At 39.5% G+C, this 21961-nt stretch overlaps 1 protein-coding gene across 1 annotated transcript in view; it reads right to left on the bottom strand.

Moving 5' to 3' along the window:
- LOC138723156 (3',5'-cyclic-AMP phosphodiesterase 4B) overlaps positions 1-20893 on the bottom strand; it is a 170661-nt gene extending 149768 nt beyond the window's left edge. The window contains exon 1 of the mRNA XM_069862043.1: positions 20462-20893. Coding sequence (XP_069718144.1) covers positions 20462-20697 — 236 coding nt within the window. The 5' untranslated portion in view covers positions 20698-20893. The remainder of the gene's footprint in view (positions 1-20461) is intronic.
- Between the last annotated feature and the right edge of the window lie 1068 nt (positions 20894-21961).

Here is a 21961-nt window from a genome sequence, read left to right as displayed (position 1 = left end):
CTCACATTGCCATGAAAAACAACAACTAGGAGGTCACTCCACCAAGGAGGGACAAAGAGGAAATCCTCTATTCTGGGTATCAGTCTGCAGCCAAAATGAGGCAGAAGTCTCCAATGCAGAGTACTCACATCCCCTCCCTCCCTTTTCTCATCACATATGGTAAATTAATTTACACTGAAGCCTGGGAGAAATTGCTAGTTGTGGTTATGCCAAAGAGAGCTTCCACCAAATCTTTTTTTGCATGGTTTTGACTAGATGCCAATAAAATAGGTATATTTGGTGCCCATAAATCCTGAACATGACATTCCTTAACAAAGTCATACAGATATGAATAACTTCTACCTGCAACATGTATTATCAGTGAAAAACTACTAAAATTCAGAAAAGAATGTATGGGATGACTGTAAACCTCTTAAAGAGAAAATGTACAATTGAAATACATGATGGAAACTGCATGTTACCTCTCATGCTGTGCTGTGTTAAAAGCATACAAACAGGCACTGAAAACAACCCTAGCAAAACGAGGCAGCAGTTTGGTTAATCTGTGTTGGAAGCAGAATGAAGAACTGTGGTTTATGGTCTAACCTTCTGTTTTTCAGCCTCATTTTTACCACAGATCATCAACTGCCCACAATCACACAGCAAATCAAATTCTGAACTGGCCAAATTTCCAGTTCTTCTTTCAACAAGAAAACTGAAACAATTTCCACTGTTGCTCCATGTGGACACTTCATAATATTTTCAGCCGTTGAAAGTTAATGCATTAACTGAAGGACTACTTGTACTGAAAAGCAAATTATTTTCCAAAACACGAAATCCAGCTCCCCAAAATCCAGCGTTCTCTGTCAGGGACTGCAATTTTAATTGTGGTTGGTTTATGCACAGATATTTTGAGAATAGAGAAATGAAGCATACACACTGCACTACTAAATGGCAGGATCCACAGGAAAATAGCTAGCTTATTAAGGGACAGAAGACCAATTAAAAGTAGTGGATGAACCTAAACTCCAGTTGGTGTAACTACTGGATTCAGTCTATTACTGCTTCAAGCATAGCATGGTGCCCTGCAACACAGGTTTGCCAACAAAAAAGAAAAAAACAAACCCACAAAAAACCCCTGTGATGAATTCAGCTTAAAAAAAAAGTAAATTTAATCTCTTCTCATGGATCTGATTTGTACTTTGGGATAATGTCTTGGTGACAGCCAAATGAAACCCTCAGTGCAGAAGAAGGGGAAGGATGAGGAGACAACAGGCCTTGCTCTGGTACTCCCCTAAGGATGGCTTCCTGCTCTGCAAAGAGCATCCCCATAACAGAGCTTCCTGAGCTCCCTGTCGAATGCACTGAAGTGCACTGGAAAATGTAGGTGGTGCTGAGGTATCGGGAACAGCAGAGACTTCCATACTGTAAATATATCAACAGACCCTAGAAATGACATGACAGATTTGGAACGATGATGTATGAAGTGGTGGAAAAATGGTCAACAGTAAAGTGCCTTGTGAAACATTAGTGCTCTCACCAAGGAAGGATAAAGGCTGATCAGGCAGAAATTACATTTTCTTATGTAGGTGGCAACATATGGGAGTTGTCAAAACACATGCTCCTGCAGATGCACATGTCCCAAAGCAACACTGACTCTCACATTCTGGGACTTAGCCTGGCTACAGGAGAATTTGTATATTAATTACTGTAAACTTAAAAATGATGTTGCAGCAGAGTACCCAGAGTGTCTCAATGTCTTGTGGAGCCAGCTCACCACTTCTCAGCAGTGAAGGAAAGCCTGTGCACAAGCAGTCAGATAGGGAGCAGCAACACAGCTTGGGCTGACACAGGGGTAGGGAGAAGGATGTTTCTCACTTCCATCTTCTGGCATGGCCCACATGAGAACCTCTCTTCTTCCCGCACATCGCACAGAGGGAGGCTTTGTCCTGCTGCAAGTGGCACGGACTGTCCTGCACCTCCATGCTCTGAGCTCTCTGGGGGCTGTATTGGGGAGGAATAGTCCTGTGCAGCTCCTCTCCGTCCCCTGAAGCAGCAGCACAGACAACGAGCTGCTACCCTCCTCCCACCACCCCTGTGGGTAGCTGCCTGTTTTGTTGGTGCCTTGAGATAGGTCTCTGTCTGGTACCCTTGCAGCCTCCCCAGCTGACAGGGAGGTTGGAGCAGCCACACATCTCCTTCACGTAGCTCATGACAAGCTGCTTCCTCAGACAGACAGACAGATAGACAGAGGGCTTGGCAAGGGACTGCTCTGGAAAACAGGACTCTGACACACTGCACAGGAGGGGCTCCCAAGCTAGAGAAACAGAAGCAGTGCTGCTTCCAAATTAAAGTAGTAACCATGACGGGTGGACGAGGTGCTAAGGGGAATGGTTTAGTGTTTGATAGGAATGGTTGGCCTCGATGATCCGGTGGGTCTCTTCCAACCTGGTTATTCTATGATTCTATGACATATAACATACATAACTTATGGATCTTTCCTCCTGCCCTCAGCTTGTCTCCTCTCATCCATGTCCCTCTGGACACAGAGCTATTCTGCTGCTAGCACCTGCTCCTCCCCAAGCATCCAGAGTGACTAAAGGTTTTGCTTCCACTCTCCAAGTCCCTGAAATTATCCAAGCTCCTCAAGTATCAAAGCATGAGCACAAGTTGTAACTCTGCTCCTCAGACCCAACCATGACGTTCACTGACCATGCTCCTAACTGCGAAATGAAGTCCAATGGGAGTGAAGAGCCACTTCCATTCCTGTTGCTCTTCATCGGCAGTGCAGACCAATGCTACAGCTTCCCATGTGGATAACAGGAACAAAACAACAGCTGCCCCATGCAGGCTGGCATTCACATGCAATGAATTTTTCTGCTGCAAATTAAAAGACATGGGTGAAGAATAAAGAAAAGTGCTATCTGGATGCTGGTAAGGCACTTTGTGTATGAAAAGCAACTCTGAAACATTCAGCACAGAAAATTCCTCTTGCTCTGTCCTCGGAAGACTTAAACTTGATGACCTAGAGATTAATCTTACACAAACAGCGTAAATCCAAGTATAGCAGCAGGAGGCCCACACATGTCACACCAATCAAAACGGCTCAACCCAACCAGTTCATGAAAGGATTACCGCAGTGAAATGAAAGAAGTTGTTTCAAAAGCTAAATAAGCTAACCCATATTTTAAAAATATCTAAATATATGAAGATGTCCTCCAATATTTCTAAAAATTAAATGCAAGATTAGAAACTTGAAGTCAACACATTCCACCTTAGCTTGAGTGTCAGTTCATACATTCTCTGCAAGGTACAGACTGGCAAGAACAGGAACAAAAAACAGATCTACAGCTAATTAAAACCTCAGCTAAACAAACTGTCTACAGGAAAACGCATTAGCCTGAGAGATGCAAGAATAGCAGGACATTTGAAATAAATTGGATTCTTTAGATCCTATGTCTAAAACATTAGAAATTCCCTTGTTTATCACTAAAAATTAGTACAGTACACCAGGCATAAAAAACCAAACACAATACTGACACCTGAAATGACAGAAATGCTACAGAGTAACTCAACAGTTTTGAAAGGAAATATAAAACAAGCATTTTATGGGCCCCCTGGGATTAGTATAAAGAAGGATTAAAATAAGAAAACAGTCATCTTCTAGGCATGTTATAGCTAACACAGTTATGCTGATTGCCAACATTTGTTTCCAGGTATTAATACAAGAAAGAAAAAGCATATTAGAGTGGTAAAAGATAAAAGCATTGTTATGACTAATAGGATGAAACGCAGAAAAAAGTATACGCTATTAGAAGAAGCTTCTAGACCACAATATTTAGTAAATACAAACTGTCCATCAGGCTGAAGCTCTGACACTAAGGACAATTTATTCTCGACCCATAGGTATGCTCATCTGTGTACTGTGCTGGTTGAGGAGTTTCATCCTGTAGACCACATGCACGGAGTATGTGGAGCGCATTGTCAGAGTATCATTTACCTTGTGCTGAATATAACGCTCAACAGCAAACAGATGATCATTGGTTATATACAAAATACAATTAAACATGGGCTAGACACTCAAAATTTACAATAAATTTTATTAAGTTAAAGCCTCCTATATTTATTCTTTAAACTAAAGGAACTCCTCAGCTAGGATTCAAAGACTTTGGGGGTGAGGGGATGGAAGACTGCATTAGTAGCATGGCTAAACATATAACTCTGAGTTACTTTATAGCTGGTTAATTTGTTTATTTCTACTATATCTATATATCATATTTAACATAAATACTAAGCTGCAGAAAAGGTTAGTGGATTACTTTCAGATATAATTTTGTGATCCTGAAAGGTGCCTTAGGACTAAAACTGATGCAAAATAGAAGTCTTAAAATGAAAATAGGATCTCGTTTCTGTGAGACCTGTGACAATTTTTTTCAATAGAAATTATCTCATGGAAAACATATCTGTAAATTCTTCAGCAGGAATGGTTGCACTAGGTACCTAGTATTCATACATGCTCATACCTTCTATTGGTCTGCACTGACTCCTCCTTACGAAGACCTTAACAAAGTCAAAGTCATTTCCAGTAGCACAGAAGATAAACTAATACTATTTATGAAAAACTTATAAAAGCATGAAGTTTGATTCCAGCTTGGGGCACCCAGCTGGAGAACAAGAAGGGCCTCAACAAGTTTTCAATCCTGGTTATTCATTTCAGTTGAGTCATTACTAGAATATTTCAATACCTTCCTGAAATGATTAACAGTAGTGACCTTTTCAAAATTTGGAAGGATCTTTTCTGCATGCTAAGTAATACCACAATGGCTTAATTTAAACTGTAGCACAAACCCAATCTACCTAAATAATCTGTCAACAATTAATTTAGCATTAAGAAAGTCAAATAAAACTACATAGTCAGTAGCAGTTCTGGTTTTAATCATTTTCTTTTTTTAATACCCTGCTCAAGGCAAGAATTACTGATGACAAAACCAGTCACAGTTACCACATCACTGACTTCAGTGCACGAAGCCAAACTCAGGTCAGCTGCAAGAAGCTGCAGATGTCAATTTTTCAACATCATAAAATTCTCACCATTACAGTTCCCTGGTTCCTAGATCCTAACAGACTCCATATGCCCTATGAAAGACCTTGTCACCACCAAAAAAAACCCCACATCTCTATTGACTCTTACAAATAAAAGAATAATAATAAAAAAGTACCCCCAAACCACAACTGTACCAGCACATATTAACAAAAGTTCACACATGATGTGTGCCACAATAAAAAGGACAACTGAGGGGCACTGAAAACCTCTGAAACTTGAAGTGATCATTGTTATTTCTTTACACCAAGATAAAACTACCTGTAACTTTTGTGAACAGCTCTCCCTTAGAGTAGGCAGACCTACTCAATTGTGACAAGCTACAGGATTCCCATCTGAGGTCTTTATGTGAAATGGGGAATATCAGATTACTGCCTACACTGGGGTCACACTGAAATGAGAAATAAAAAGTTATTTCCAATTGCAACACACTGCAGTTTTTAGAGATTTCTGTACTACTTTAAACCTATGACATCTTTAAAATGAGTCTGCTTGGAAAGGTGATGTGTGTTACAATGAACCGTTCTAAAAGTCTCCAAAATTTTTTACCTGGCTTTAAAACCCAAAATTTAAATTCCTGAGAATGTAGATCAAGAGATCCAGGAAGAAAATAGGCCATTCACAGCTCTGAAAGCATTTGTATTAATGTCTGGTGTTCTCAGTGGAGGCAAAGCATCCCTGAACATTAACATCTCTGCTTTAATTCTTGTCCCTATTTGAGATCCACTTTCATCTCTCCTATCTCTTTTTAACCTTTATCTGTGGTAATTGTTTTTGTTAAGTCTTGTTAATTAAGACTGCATGCTCATCTGGGAGAAATTCTCCCCTTTGTTTTCCAGTTCCATATCATGCTTGGCAGAAGTACGGCATCAAAAATGCATCAGATGATAGATACTTGCTTCAACAAAAACATTTCACAGGATTACATAGTCTAGACAGCAAGGTCCTGAAGTCCACCTGTGTGCTTTTAACAAAATGTTTCTGCCCATGAAACTTAGCATTTTATTAATACTATACACTTACTGCTTCTGGAGAGAGCTTTAATATTGACTATTAAAAAGAATCTATCAGAATAAAATCATTCCCTTTTTCAGCCAAGAGCTGATGCCTTTCAAAGGTTCTTTGGCTTATCACAGCATCCCCTTCCACCACACTAACTTGTCAGTTTGGTCATTGTTTCGCTAAATGTTGTGTATTTATTCTCTTTGTCTAATGTCCTGAAAGTTGACTTTTAGTCTATCTGACAGGGTTCATAAATTAGTGACCTGGAATTCATCAGATATTTAACCAAACGCTCTATTAAAACCCTCAGTTGCTGTAAATCCATCAAATATACATCACATATTTGATTTTTCTCCGTAAAGCACTAAACACTACTTTTTTTTTTTAAGGACTCCTTAAGCTATCACTAGCTTTTACCTTAAGTGATACCACGATAAAAGGCAGATTTAATAATCAGTTTCAGTTTCTTCCCTTTACTTGAACCATTAATATAACTGAAAGCATAAACGTAACTCAGCTTGTTATCTCTGCAAAATCAAATACGGTAGAAAGGGTATTATTTGCCTCAGGCAGTGCCATTTGAAGTTTGTATCACTACTAGCCAGGACCATTCAGTTTACAAAGAAAAAAGTTGGGATTTGACAATGACTGCTGCCACTCATTTACAATGAGCAATTGCTCTTTAACCAAGAAATCAGTTTCCACCCCAGTACATTTGAATGAACAAACCTCTGGTGTTTATTACACAGGAAGTATTTTCCCCAAAGTCTTGAAACAATTTGAGTTTATTTCTCTTTACCTTCCTAACACAGTAACAAAAGAAAGCAAAAATTAACCAAGACCTTTCTTATGAGAGCAATTTTATAATTCACAACTTAGAAATTAGATTTTTAACAATGAAATATATTGTTTGAATGAAAATCACTAAATTAAAAAAAAACCAAACCAACAACCAAAATACAGAATCACAGTATCGCTTAGGTTGGAAAAGACCTTTAAGATCATTGAGTCCAACTGAAAACCTAACATTGTCAAGTCCATCAGTAAACCATGTCCCCAACCACACATCTTTTAAATACTTCCAGGGATGGTGATTCCACCACTTCCCGCGGCAGCCTCTGCCAGTGCGTGACAACAAACTGAACAACTAAATTCCTGGGACTCAAACTTGCAGGTTGACTGCTCCAATTGTCATCACCATGGGGGGCGAGTTGCTCTCCTGTGACAGCATTTTTGAACATGTAATCACTTACATCAGAGACAACTTCAAAACTTAACATCATGCTCCTTTTTTGCAAATTTTGACTGATATGGCTGATATACTGCATCACTCAAAGGTCCATGGATATTTTCCTTATATCATCACGCACATGACTTTAATGAAGTTTTTAAAACATCAGTCATACATATTTTTGACCTCGTTTCCTTATTTTGTATTTACACAGTTACTAACACAACCCTCAACATTGTGCCTGGATACCTCTCCACATTCTCTTCTCTCATCTTCCATCCTTTCAGCACAGAAGCAAGACCACAGTTTCTGAATGTTACTGTTTCTTTGAGATTTACATAGCAAGCAAAAATAAGTCAACTAACAGAAAGACTGGGTAAAAAAACAGGTCTGGTATTTGAGTCTGGATGATGAGCAGTCAAGCAATAGAGGTGATGGTGAGCGAGTGAGTGACTGAGATCAGGACCGACAGGAATACTCTGACAAAGAAACACAATTGTCATCTCGGGCCACGGGGAGAATTTGTAATGTCTTCCACACCTATTATTACAGAATAGATTCCTGATTTTAATGTGTAGTATTTTTCAAATCTCATTTGAATTAACATTAATTTAAGTCCTTTTAATTAATTCTAGATTATTTTAAACAACCATTAAAATCAAACCCATTTCTCAGGTCCACCTTGAGGCTACTTTGAGCAAATACAGCACAAAGGCAATGCACTGTCAAATATTGTTAGTGCTTAATATTATGTGAATCCTAAGCAATACAAATATGCTCAGAATACAATAAACCAACCTATTGGAAAATATTTCTCTCCTGCAGAGCCAAGCCCTGATATTTTTTACTCAGTCTTCTGTGGAGTCCTCATTTACAAATCTGAGTAAACGAAATTCCAAACCACCGTCCATAGACTATTCTCAAAAAACCTTCAATGCTTTCCCAGCATGGCTGAAGATTCACATTCAGTTCACAACAGGCTGACCAACTGAAAGCAGATACAACTTGTTACAACATTTTTTTCACTGTAAAATAACAACTGACAAGTACAAGATAAATGGTAATGACGGTCTGCAGCGGGCACGCAGTGTAGCGCAATTTTGAATGCAGACAGCAATGCAAGAGCTTTTTTTCTGGAATATGCTGTAAAAATAGCAAAGCCTGACATTTAAATTTCCCCTGTGGAGGCAGATTTTGCATACAGTAGTGTAGATTTTTATCAATCCCTTCTTGGAAACAGGGCAAAGCCTTAGGTCTTGGTGATTTAGGAAGGTGTTCTGGTTGTAGGCTGAGTGGGAGAACATATCCTTACGTCTAGAGGGATGACAGCTTAACACATCTGTAAACTAGAAGAAAAGGCAGCAGCTGACTATAGGTCCTAGACTTACAGAGACTGATTAGGTATTGTACTCCAGAGAACCCTATTTCAAGATCACGTTTGTAGGAACTGCGGGCTCTTCATTACACCAACTTCTCTTTCAATGTTCATCTTCCATCTCCAGTCTTCTCTCTTTTGTTACTTCTTTGCCATTACACCAATATAAGCACCTACATATCGTTACCAATGTGATGGTGAAGAGATCTCTTGATATAGTAGGTTTATTCCTCATACATTCCTTTCAACATTTAAGGATATTTGTCTTGCAAATATCAGCTAAATGACAATGGAGTTCTTCAGGGATTTGGAAGTGGGGGCAGGTTTTTCTTTGTGTTAAGGACATACTTTATCTTTTGTTATCAGCTGTCTTTGAAAGCAAAAATAAATAATGCCTTAGTGGGTAAGGTTCATAAATACACAGCATTTATAGCTCACATCCACTTCACATGGAACTGAAGGAGCTCAGTGTCAAATAAAAAGGACTGTCCTGTAATTATTTATGAATACACTGTATGACCTAATGATGAATATGTTTACTGAACGGATACATTGGCTTAATCTAACAGCAAATTGTTGGAAAAGTAAGCACCAAGCCCAGCAATGGCTGGAAGCAGCCCAGCCTACAAAGACTGAAGGGATAAAGCAAGAGACATTCATTGTCATGTTCCACCTCTGACCTCCAGCAGCTAAACAGAAGTTTGCTAAGGGGATTCAGCCTGACAATACAGACCTTGACTAGATTTAAAAGGGCACATTCCCTAAGGGGGAAGAGATAGCCTTGGAATACAGACTGACACTCAGATCTCAGAAGTTAAGGGTGGCTGTTGCCACATCATTAATTTATAGTGATCATAGTTAAAAGATGTGTATAATTACTACTTGCTTTGAAAACTTTCCTGCTTAAGTCAACCACTAAACAAACACTTAAATACAGAATGCTACCCACTTACTATGATGACCACGAGCAAACCCAGTTCATCTCTGGAGTCCTGCAGTCCACCACATGCTACATGCAGCCTGTGCTACGAGACACCTTGCAGCTCTGCTTCAAACTGGGAAGGGCATGTTTCCCAGCCACAATACTCTGATACCTCATACCTCCCCACAACAAATAAAACTGAGGCAACTCAGATCAGGACAGAGCCAAATACATGAACACAGAGTAAATTTCTACCCCTGGGGAAGGCAGAATGTCTGGAGAGGCACAGCATCCACATAGCCCCAGCCTGGTCACAGCAAATACACTGCTTAACATAAAGGATGCACAACAAGGATGCTAGGTGCTCTACAGTGGAGCTAACCCTCAGGAAATCAAGCATTTGCGCTGTGAAAGTGCCATCATTGTAATAACTGAACACTTACAGAAAACAAGTCTCTCTAGGATTACCTGCCTCATCTGTTTTTTATACCAATATTCCCATTTTCTACCCACCTAACTTGCTTGAGAGGGGACAGAATAAGGCAAATGGGCTGAGAACCTCTTACATGAGCGCTCATATGTTAACATACAGGTCTCAGATCCTCAGCTGATCACACACTTGTGTATGAACTCCTACAGTGGGAGCCATTCAGCCATTAATAGAAACTGTGTGGATCTCACACTGGGTGCCACACCATTTATCCATCAGCAGAGATGTATCTCCATCTGTAGTGCATAAGAACAGCTTGATGTTATGACAGAGGGAACATTGCTCTAACTCAGGCTCCTTATATTGATGGTCATTTTGCTGCTGCTTCTGTTTCCCTGAAAGTTGCAGCATTAACAATCTTTGGGAGAAACAGGAATGCATTCCAGGTTGTGAGGTAAGGGTAAGGGAATCCCATAGAAATATATATACACCCAGATGAGTAAAATCTAATAATCTAAGGTTATCTGAGGCTGCAAGAAGAGATGTCAATATGGACAAAGCTATATAAGTCAGAAAAATTATATTACCTACTCTTTGCCTTTAGCATATTCATAGGAAAACAGTGGTATCATGAAATACACCTACAGTACCGGAACTTCAACTGCTGGACTAACTGCCTGAGGAGAGCAATAGCACTGAGCCACCAGATGCAGATGCTTGTGTGAAGATCTCCAGCACAGCTTCTCAATAACATGGGCCCATATGTCTTAGGCAGTTACTTCTTCCAGAGTACATGACCTAATCCCCTTAAAAGCCAATGAATCGCTGTGAAAATTTACAGGAATTTGATTTTTTTCAGGATAAAATTCTAGTTTTTCAAGATAAGGGAAGGGCTAGGAACAGAAGAGTCTCATGCTGTGAGCACTGCTTATTTTCCCAGAATTTTTGTATTTTTCATGAATAGCATCAGGATCTGGATTTACTTCATTTTACCTTCTTAGCTAGGTAAATTAGTCCCCATGTTGCTTTCTGCAGCATTTGAACAGTAATAGCACGTGTTTACAAGAGTTTGCAAAACATGCATTCAAATCTCTTAGGGATGGTTCAATAAAGATTTGAAAGCTAGTACTGAAGTTTAAATGAAAAGCCAATGGCAGTATGACAAGCCACCTCGAGGCTGGCAGCGTATTCATTAGGTATTCACAATCACTTGCAGACGCAAAGATTCTAGAGGCAGGATCATCAGGTCCTCACCTGAGAGAAACAGACAAAACTTCCTCCAAAGCCTGATTCCAAAGGGAGTTTCAGAGGTGATGTTCAGATTTGGAAGGCTGAGAACTCCAGCTTGGGTCTTCAAAGCTTTGCCTTTTCTGACAGCAACTGGTCTTTAATGCCAGCAGCCAGCTCTCAGAGCTGTAACTGCCCAAGGACAGTCTGAGATGCTAGTGACAAAGAGTGATTGCATCAATTAAAATCAATGCACTGTCATGCAGAAACTGTTTCCCACAGGATTCATGTACAGCGCCCAGCTCCTGCCTAGCCCTTCTTTCTCTCCCATTCTCTTCTTTACCTTGGCTCTGTATTCCTTGTCAACCTTGTCTTGAATTTCCACATACCATATTTGATTGTTTTCCATTCTTTGTCCTTTCCTCTCAGAAAAAATACAAAATCAAATAATCCATTGACAAGCAAGAGGATTGCTTATTTACACAATACAGGATAGGATGCTACCAACTTGTTCATTTGGGTAACTCTTTCCACCTCCCGTCTTGTTTTAGAAAAGAGAAACAAGCAGAGAGAAAAGAGAAACACTGCAGTGCATAGCACCCAACAAACAAAACTTCAGTCATAATGGGATGACTAGGTCTATAATAAACATTGAGTTTAAGCAGTAATACATAATTTGAATTAGTTTACCATTTTAAGGAAGACAGACCTGAAAATACCTTTGAACCTCCAAGTTCCTGTATGTTGCTGAGTTCCTGTAGACCTCCTTTTCTGTGGCATGAGCTCCAGAAAGCTCAGTACAGGTTCAGACTCTCTAATTATCGTAATAGTAATGAATCCAATAAAATGGAAAAGCTAATTTTGTATTATTGTTATGAAAACTTTCCCTTTAACCTAATGAAGTTGTCCATCATTATGCAATTATTACCTGCACACATACAATGTCAGCAGGGTTCATTAAAGCTTTTTGAAATGAAGTAGCAGCACAAAATGTTTCTAATTTTCACGTGGCTCTTTATATGATTCTTTATCTATTGAAAAGGCAGCAAGCAACTATTAATTTACTATGTTCTGCACATTTTAAGAACATGTAAATACTATGACACATGGTAAAAACTACATGCTAGTATCATAAAACAAGATAATTTCTTGAATGTTTTTGTTGTACTTGCCCTCTGCCACCCAGTATCAGTTTGAAAGCTGTGCTGAGCAGAGAGAAAAATCAATTGAATTCTGTTTTCTTTTACTGATGAAGTGAGATAAACGTCTCCTTATGCTTCCTTTCAGGAGTATGCTTTCAGATGGTACAATGGGCTTGCTTTTCCATGCCAACATCTAGACAGCTAGCTTCGTCAGAAATCAATAAAACAGAAATCCAAGAAATTACTGTACCAAGGCAAATATGCAATGAAATGCAAATTATTCAGTATATCCATATGTATGAATCTACCTGCAGCACATTTTTATTCTGAATAAGACTCCTTTTCTGAGGTCTGCATCATGATGCACCACACATTGTACACAACCGCACAATGAAAAATCTTCATCTTAGCAATAGCTGAGCTACATAATGCTGGATGCATGGAGCTACTGGAAGTGCAACAAAAACTCTTTCTCCACATGAGTACAGACTGATTCAGGACAAAATGATAAAATGATTCCCATTTAATTCCATTAGCTGTCATGCACATGTTTTGCCTTCACAGCATTTAAATCTGTTGTGGAGAAAGCTGCAATAAATTGCTCTGTCATGATAAAGTGCAACTTGCTGGCTTAGACAAAAAAAAAAGGCAGAAGGCCTTTAAACAACCTCATATTGAGCATATCAAGGTAAATTCAGTTCTAGTGAGTGTAGGCATCCTAATTCTACCCATAAAATCTCTCCTTTTCCAGTCCAAACATGTTTTAGACAGCAGCAAAGTAGGCAGTTTCCTAATGCAGCAGATTTTTACAGCAACAAAAACGAAAAAATGAAATTCATGTCCCCAGTGCTTTCTCTGCCAATGACAGCAACAGCAGCTGCTGCTGCAGAGAAGGATGCTACTGAGATAAAAGAGGTTGGTGGCTACATACGTCAGCAGGGTCGGTCAGTCCGGCCCCTGCAGTTATAACCCTCTGGTCTCACCCTGGTCACCCGTCTAAACTCTACAATTTGCGGAACGGCTCCAACTCTGAAGCAACAGAAGTCTCTCTGAAGCACTGGGAAGTTTTGAAACAGTTCTTTTTCATACTCCAGTGTTACTAGGAATGTCAAACAAATACTTCAATCTGTACATTTATGGTCCCTCAGCATCGCCTCCTCCTCCAATCTGCATCTTTTTCCTCCTTCCTCAACTCATTTAATGGACGACTTGAATCTATGTACTCCTCAGCCTTCCTTACTCCAAGTTCTTCTCACATTTTTGTCAACCAGTTTTATTGGAAAGAGTCAAAACTTAAATCCATCAGGGTCAAACCTGATTCCTATTTAAGTGCACCACTCTAGCAATGTGCAAAATGTGAGCATACTATAGCGTACCACATCACAAGGAAGGTCTATATTCATTTATATTATTCATGAGGTACCAGCAGATCAATCAAGTGTTTTGTCCATCATTAAAAAATCAGGAGTTTTTAACCATAAGAAGAAAACAAATCCACCAATATATTGCTGTTTCTCCGCAGTCCTATTCCTACATTATTTAATACTTGCTTCTCTCCTTAGCACCTATCTGCAGTGTTAGGAAAGAAAAAAAAATAATTGAGAAACTTAAAACTAAGGGTTTTTTCTAGTACTTCTCATCAGTAGAGGTTTATTATAAAAAAAACAGATTGAATCTATGTATGTATTTCTTAGAAAAGAAAACCATATTTCACATTAATAAATTTTTCTATGGGTAGCTACGGCAATATTGTATCTCAAGACATTATCAGCTGCTGTTTCACCAGTCTTCTAGTTTTACCTTAGCATTATGCTTGTGTGTCCCTATTTCAGTGAATTTCACAAATGTCTATTATTTCTTATCTGCTGTAGCCTTATGCTGTGCTGAGACAGGAACTCACACGTGTCAAGCAATACTGCCTATTGATTCATAAAACACCGTATTTTCTGTCAGACCAGAAAAGGCAAGAAGCAAACTATAAGGTGTAAGGAACAACATGGATTCAAACACTTGCATCCAAGGTAACACCTCCCAAAACTCGGTAAAAGTCATAGCATCCCATGAGCAGTGTTCAGGTCTGTTACTTATACTTGGTATATCATGCTTACTCAGGTAGTCCAACAGGAAATTGAATGCAACATTAATTTTCACATTGCAGTTGCCCAAATCTCCTCTCTTCTTTCTACTTCTCTAAATCTAGGTTTGCAAATCCACACACAGAACCAGCCAAGCATTTTCTGTGGCACTGCTTTAATTCACCTCTGCCAAGATTATCATCATGTTTTAACTTAAACTCACTATTTACTATTGCAGAATACTTGTACCATGATCACTATGGAATAAACCACAAACCCAGTCTGTCAAGCTCCCCTCATTTTTGTGCCATGTGACACAGAAACACACCACCACTGTGGAACCCATGTGATGTTCTCATAGGGTAATCCCAGGTAATACAAGTGCAACATTAAAGAGAGACAGTTGTGGTTATTCAGAAACAAAAAAAGTTGAAAAAGATAAAAAGACCAATGATGCACCAGTGAATGCAGAGCTCTGCAGTGAAGCTAATCCACACTGCATAAATTACGTGGTAGACACATTTGGGGTTTATAAGTCTGTTCTGGCAACCAACTCAAGCACGTAAGAAGCAAACTGTACCTCCTAGAAACATACAGCACAAATCTGTAGATACTCTTGCAATGGCGAGTTTCACACATCAATACAGCTTTCAACAAAGCTGAATTCAACAGTAGAGCTTCCTTAAGAAACCATTTGGCACAGAAAACGTTGGCTTAGTAGTTAAGCCTGTGTATGAGAGTTGGAGGTCATTGATTCTCTCAGCAACAACACTGAGCCATGAAACCTCTCTGAATCCATATTCCTCATAAAGTGGTACACTGTAAACATTAAAAAATTACTTAAAGGTATTACAAATTTCAGAAAGAGCATCTGTTTCCCTGAGAAGGGATCCACCCTCTTTCTCTATCTCTCAGAGAAACAGCTGAATCTACCAAAATCGAATTATCAGTAATATAATAACCTGTTGTACTTCACTTGAATCTGTAACAGCTGGCGAGTATTTAACATCATGTTTTCCCACATAAGTGGCTGAGGGATGAAAGAAGTTTCTCCTTCCTGTCCTTCATGGCTGTAGACAGGGTTTAGAGGCAATATATACAGTCAGAACAGAGCTGGTTCTGTTTTTGTTGCGTGTGCTTATTTCTACTGTCTGAAGAGATCTTCCCTCCTCACCTTCATGCCCTTTGGAATCCTTCCTGCCACCTGCTGCTAGCACTCAGAAACTCTCACTGGGACAGATGGGAGAACATATTCAGCAAAGAAAAAGAGGAGAGCCTTCTGTTTTCCCCATCCTTTTCCCTACTCATTTCAGTTTGTTTCTCCTAGAACTTTCAGGAGATAACTGAGCAACACAGTGTGTTAAACACCAGTCCCAGTTCAAAAGAAAACAAAAAAAAAAACCAGAAAGGAAGAGAATCATTCTGTTTCTCCAAAATGGAAAAAAAATAAGTGAGAAACACAAACAGATCAGCTCATCAAAGTAAAGACAAGTGTGTTATTCAATGCCTGAACTATGGAAATAGATCCTGTCATATATACAGCAAAGTTGAAACAGGTCCAAAAGCATATCATACAGTCCTTTCAGGGAGACAGGCTATGCAGAGAGACACTAGCTTTGCCCACAAAGCAAAAGGCAGTCGCTCTAGCTGAAGCATTAGATGAAGCTGGTCAGGAGCTCTCAAATCAGGGGCCCTGGTGCATGAGTTACCAGTACAGAGCAGAGGCCACCTCATCACGCTTGGACACAACAGTATTGGTTCTGAAAGAAGCTCCAACAGGGACAAGATCCTCCTGGGAGCTCCAGTTCTCCACACAAGTTCTGTCCTGTGACTTGTACACACCACCATAACGTGATCAAAAGACTGGAGAAATTAATGGATCTTATAAACTTCTGTTATCCTTAGCAATTTCAAGTATCCAGTCTCCAAAACCTGAATTTACTGAAGCACTGTTCCAAGTGTGGGTTGCCACTAGGCAAGTCTTTCCTACTTGGTTCTAGAAGCACAATGGTCAGAAAGCAAATCAAAACGTGACATCTTTTGATAGCTTGGGTACGCCTGTAGTACATTGTGCAGCTTCAAGTAATTAAATGGATCAGTTGTAATTCAGCAGACTTGGAAAACACTCAAGTGCTACCCCTGTGACCGGATTGTGCCATATTATTTAAGTTACTAAATTCCATCACTGAAGAACATTGTGTAAAGAAAACAGATCGTGTTTTAAAAAAAACAAGGCTAGCATATGATTTATATTATATTTTTTAAAAGCAAATGTGCGTCTGTATTTCAATTACACTAAAGGATAACCAAAAGAAAAAAAAAAGGAAAATTTCCCATAATACCACTTCTGTTCTGTCCTGTATTTTCTTCATAAACTAGATGATAAGTATAAGAAAACAAAAGGCTTAAAAACACTAAAATGATGAAAGCTAAAGGCGAATATCTGGGAAAAAAACACAAAAGTCTTAGTTAGGAAAAGACAACGAACATCATATTCTAGAAGCCATTTCATTAAAAAGCTAGAGCTCATCACACAGTGCAGCCAATGATTGTCTGTCCCTCAAGAAACTAAGTGATCTACGTTGTACAAATATTTTCTAAGAAGTTCTATAATCTTGAAGATAAATATTGCAAGATAAATAAAATCATATTATAAGCAGCAGAGTGAATTGGAAAACATCTACTTTCTTTTAGATGTTCAGGATCTTCCAAGACATTTCTGAGAACCTTGCTTTGAGTGGAATTCAAATGATACTAACAGAATTTACAAAAAGATGGCAGACCTGTAGAAAATAAAAGCCATTTTAAAGACTATTGCTTTGAAAGTCCTCAGGTTAAGGCCAGAGCAAGGGAGAAGAGACCATGAGCAGTGGAGAGGGAACGTGCTGTTTCTGCGTTAGTGCTGGCTCACACGGAAATGCGCTATGGACCAAGCATATCTCTTTTTGTTCTGGAGATGCTGTCCCCTCTCCAGTGACTTCAGAGGAAACTCTGCAACTAAGGTGGATGTCCAAAATTTAGATGGCCACTAACAGGTATCAAGTCACGTCAACTACTGCCTGCTCTTTTCCTCACACAACTCCACAAAATGCAAGCGATACAAGGGGAACTGTCAGAAAGGAAAAAACAGGGTACGAGCTTTCAGGATCTCCAGGACAAAAATGATAGATGCAAGAAAAGAAGAATGAGACTTGTGGATTCCAGTGGAGGAAAAAGACAAAAGGCTTAAGAGGTTTTGTACTCTTATTTTACAAAAATGAGGCATTTGAAGACTGGATACAGCAACAGCAGCCATGGCAAACTATTTAAGGGGTCTGGAGCAGGAAGGGATCAGCTTGACAGATGTTTGAAGGCAGCTGTGTTGACATGTTGGTCACGTACTGTCGTGAGAGCTGGATCCTGAGGAAGAGAAAGATTGGGAGCGCAGAAACATTTGAATCACGGCCTTATTTTTTAAAAGGTCTGAAATTTCACTTTCCTTTTTGGATAAGATCTGACGAGTGGATACTGGAGAAAAGCGGTGATGACAGTTTTCATCAGTATAATCAGGAGAAAAAAGCAGAAATGTATTCAGTTACAAAAGAAGGAAAACGCATAGAAAAGGCAATTAGTTAGAAAGGAAAGGAGAAGAGCAAGGGAAGACAGAAAACTGAAAATAAGGGGCACAGAATACTGAATTCAAGATTTATCAAGTAACATAGCAATGATGATAAACTTGGTGAAAGATCATAATTTACCATGCTACTAACCCCCAAACTGAGGAAGTTTACTATTTCAGTTCTATTTACCAGACTATAAAAGTTACTGATTACACTATATTCAACAGTGTGAATTAATTTCCTTGCTTAGTATTGCTGTGTAGTTGATACTTCTCATACATTTACTCCCGAGGTAATTCCTTTGCTATGCATATACTCCTTCCCAGCTCAACACAAAAGAGAACCTTATGTAAGTGCTTTTTTACTTAGCACAGGTGATGATGTTTTCATGCCTTGCACAACAAATTTACAAGTAATAAGCAAATTCAGTTAGATAGCACACCACCTACAACATACATGTAACAGCTGTACAGACACCCTAATGGAATGTTCTATCACAGTTAAATAGTTTAAAATCCCTCCTGTTCTATAAGCTGCTAAACCAAACTGAAAATATGTCTGGATTTGCTGTACGTTTTGACTGTGTTAAACATGCGCTTGCACTCATACATTCTGAGAACCAGTCTCTGCAAGGGTAATTTTCTTCATTTCTGCACTATTTTACTTCCAATGTGAGGTTTAAATACTTATGTGCAGTTCACAAACAGCTGCTATAACTTTAAATAAATGAAAAGGGTATGAGAACCTTCCATCATTCCATTAAAAAAACGAACCTAGAGTATCTTACCTCCTTTACAAGTTGATTCAGGTATAGATTATTAGTTAGAACTATAATATATAGCATATATATGTGTTTTCTTTTTTTGTTTTTCTTTTTTGTATTGAGTCTCACCTCATTCTGCTCTACTAATTCTCAGCAGTACCATCTTTCTACACTGTGCATCTCTCAAACCATGCTGGTGGAGGTACAAGGAGCAGCACCCCACTGCTTCAACACTGAGAGAGATGACAGATGTTCGAGGGAATTACTGCATATAAACCTAAACACTACTGACTACAACCAATTAAAATGCTAGAGGAAGCTGAAGAACACACTGAAGCCGTTACAGCATGGTGGTTGTTATTACTGCTTGGATTAGAAATAAAAAAGCAGATAGTCTAGATTCTAGAATTCTATTTTGAATTGAATGCTGCTGCACCCTGCACGCATTTCAGACCATCTTTAATAAAAAATAAAAAGTCAGTTATCCCAGTTCTACTCAGTAGAACTCCCTGGTATGGAAGTTTACAGTTTTTCTTCTTATTTTTCTTACTGTTTAACAGCACAGAACAATTGTAAGAGGTACTAATCTACTAAGTAAGTAATTAATAATTCACTTCTCAAGTTACTACAGCTCTGAATTTCAGCATGACTCAAATAAACCATTTAAAAACAACATTCTGTCTTAAAATGTAGCAGATAAGGATGGGTATTTCAGATACCCCGAAACAACTGGTTCCTACAGATAGAAATGGGATAGCCTCATCCTTCCTCCTCCAATTCAGTCTATGAAATAGAAAGGTAATGGATATCGCTATGGATGAACAGAGTTTAAAAATATCTAGGTTACTGGAAGTTTTCTGGTTTAATTCCCACGGTCAACTTGTGCATATTTATAGACTTTGGGAATTTAGAAGGTGGACCATACGAGACCCCTGGAGAGTAAATTCAGAAAATGGAACAATGAGATTCTCACAGATGTTCCTGAATTATATATTTTGATTACTGTTTATGGCATAGGATAACCAACAGTCAGAGGCAGCTCACAATCAACTGTAATGGTATGCAAATTGACTATTTGGGGTTAGTAATTTGAAGGGAAGGAAAAGACGACTCTCAGACAGAGTTTCCTTGAAGAAATGGCTGAAAGGGATATTTGCAGCCAGAAAAAACTGTTTAAAAGCCCCTCACAGTGAAGTCAAAAGACCTTTCCAGCATTTAACCCCAAGAATCCCCTGCCCAAATCACCCGGTCTTCGCTGTACTGTCACTACCAACCAGAGCTGACAGGGTCAAAGGAAAAAATATGTCTTGAAGGTTCTGAAATCAATTCATGTGGTCTACCTATAACAGAATGCCTGAGAAAGTTACCGGCTGCTGCCTTTGTTAAACGAAGATTAACCACAGCACACATGAATAATGGGCTGGATTTATCCTGGAGAACAGAAGCTGAATGACAATTGTTAAGGCACTGCATTATACATACTTTGGCTGCCTTCTGCTCTATTCATTTAACACTTGCAGGGAGTACCGTGAATGAATCTCAGCTCATTTTTCCCTCTTAAAACCACAATTACGCACAGTTTTGTAAACCCACACTGATACCCAGCAGATCTTACCATGTATGTGCCACCGTAAAGCGACGACGCTGGCGGATGCTTTTATTCACGAGCAACTTTCTGAAAAAGCACGGAGAGTTCCTCGGTGAACTGCGAGGAGAAATTTTTGGAGACGTAGGTCTGTTCCCAGGCAGCTTGGGAAGCTCAAGCTCTAAATGCATTTGTTCTTTGAAAGTCCTTATGTAAATCTCTGACTCTGGAGTCGCAAGTTCCCTAAAAGAATCTTTTGCTGTCATAGCTTAGATGTTATGGGAGCTCTCTCACCACTCAGAAAATGTAACAAAAACACATCATGCAGGCATCGCCGCAGATTAAAAATGCTGATAAATCGGCAGAGCTTACCCCGCTCATTCACAAGTCTGGGCTCCAAGTGGAAAGGCTGCCTGAAGCCACAGCAACATAAATTGAAGGACGATAAGCCAGGCTGGCAGAAAACCCTTTATCAGCCCAGCGCTCCCTCTGAAAATGCGCCAAAGTGTTTCTGTGTCAGCAGCCTCCCTGTGGATGCAGCTCGCCTGCCAGCTACACACCGACGCGCGCTGGAGCCATTCAGCCCCGCACACCAGCTCATGAAAAATTCATAACAGCCAGCTCCCGATCAATCCCTTTCCTATAGCATGTTGGCTTCACATACTGAACAGAAAAACGCTGGATTTTTCACTGTGCACTGATAAAATCAAGGAATTCCCTAGTCTGTCACAAGCCAAATAACTCAATTCATTCAGGCCCAATATGTTTAATAAAAAGGTCTTCATTCAGAATTAGTTTTACCCATACTGCAGTAGCTCCACCCATGACATGCTTATTGGCTTGTTTTTACTTTGACAACTGGACTCTGCTCAGCTCTGTCTTGCGTTATGAATGTATTGGATTCTCATGAAATTTTAATGAGATGTCTAACACCATGACATTGTTCTTGGGCATCACCGAGTGCACCCCAGGCACCCCCGGAGCAATCCCCAGGGTGGCAGCAGCCCTGGCTCTGATAGAGACATGCACAGCACTCAGGGCGGGCCAGGACGGAAAGGTCTAGTAGGGGGAAAAAACCCACAAAAGCAAGGAATAATATTCCACAAGAACAAAGCGTGCAGGAATGCAAGCTTCACAGATAAAGCTGAACACTGCTGAAGCAGCCTGCTTTGCTGTCCTGGGATCAACATATGTTCAAAGGGCAAAATCTCTGCCAGACATTGCACAGCCCCAACCCAGCAACCAGCAGTGGAGAAGCTAGCACAGGGAGAGAAGATAGAGGGAAACACCAAAGGATGGGAGACCTGGGACTTCCCTGCAAAAAACAATGTAAATAAATTCAAATTGATTTAAGTAATATCTGTATTTAGAAACACAAACCCCAGGACATAAACACCATGAAACCAACTTCTATACTTGCAAGGCTAAAATCAAGTTCCAGGCAGGAAAGTTCAAGACAAGATTCAATACTGATAGCAAGAACGTAATACTACCAGGATTGGCAGAGCATCTTTTTAACTGGTCAATAAT

This window comes from Phaenicophaeus curvirostris, chromosome 8, assembly GCF_032191515.1.
Source record: "Phaenicophaeus curvirostris isolate KB17595 chromosome 8, BPBGC_Pcur_1.0, whole genome shotgun sequence".
Taxonomy (NCBI): domain Eukaryota; kingdom Metazoa; phylum Chordata; class Aves; order Cuculiformes; family Cuculidae; genus Phaenicophaeus; species Phaenicophaeus curvirostris.
This window is presented reverse-complemented; position numbering and strand designations above follow the sequence as displayed.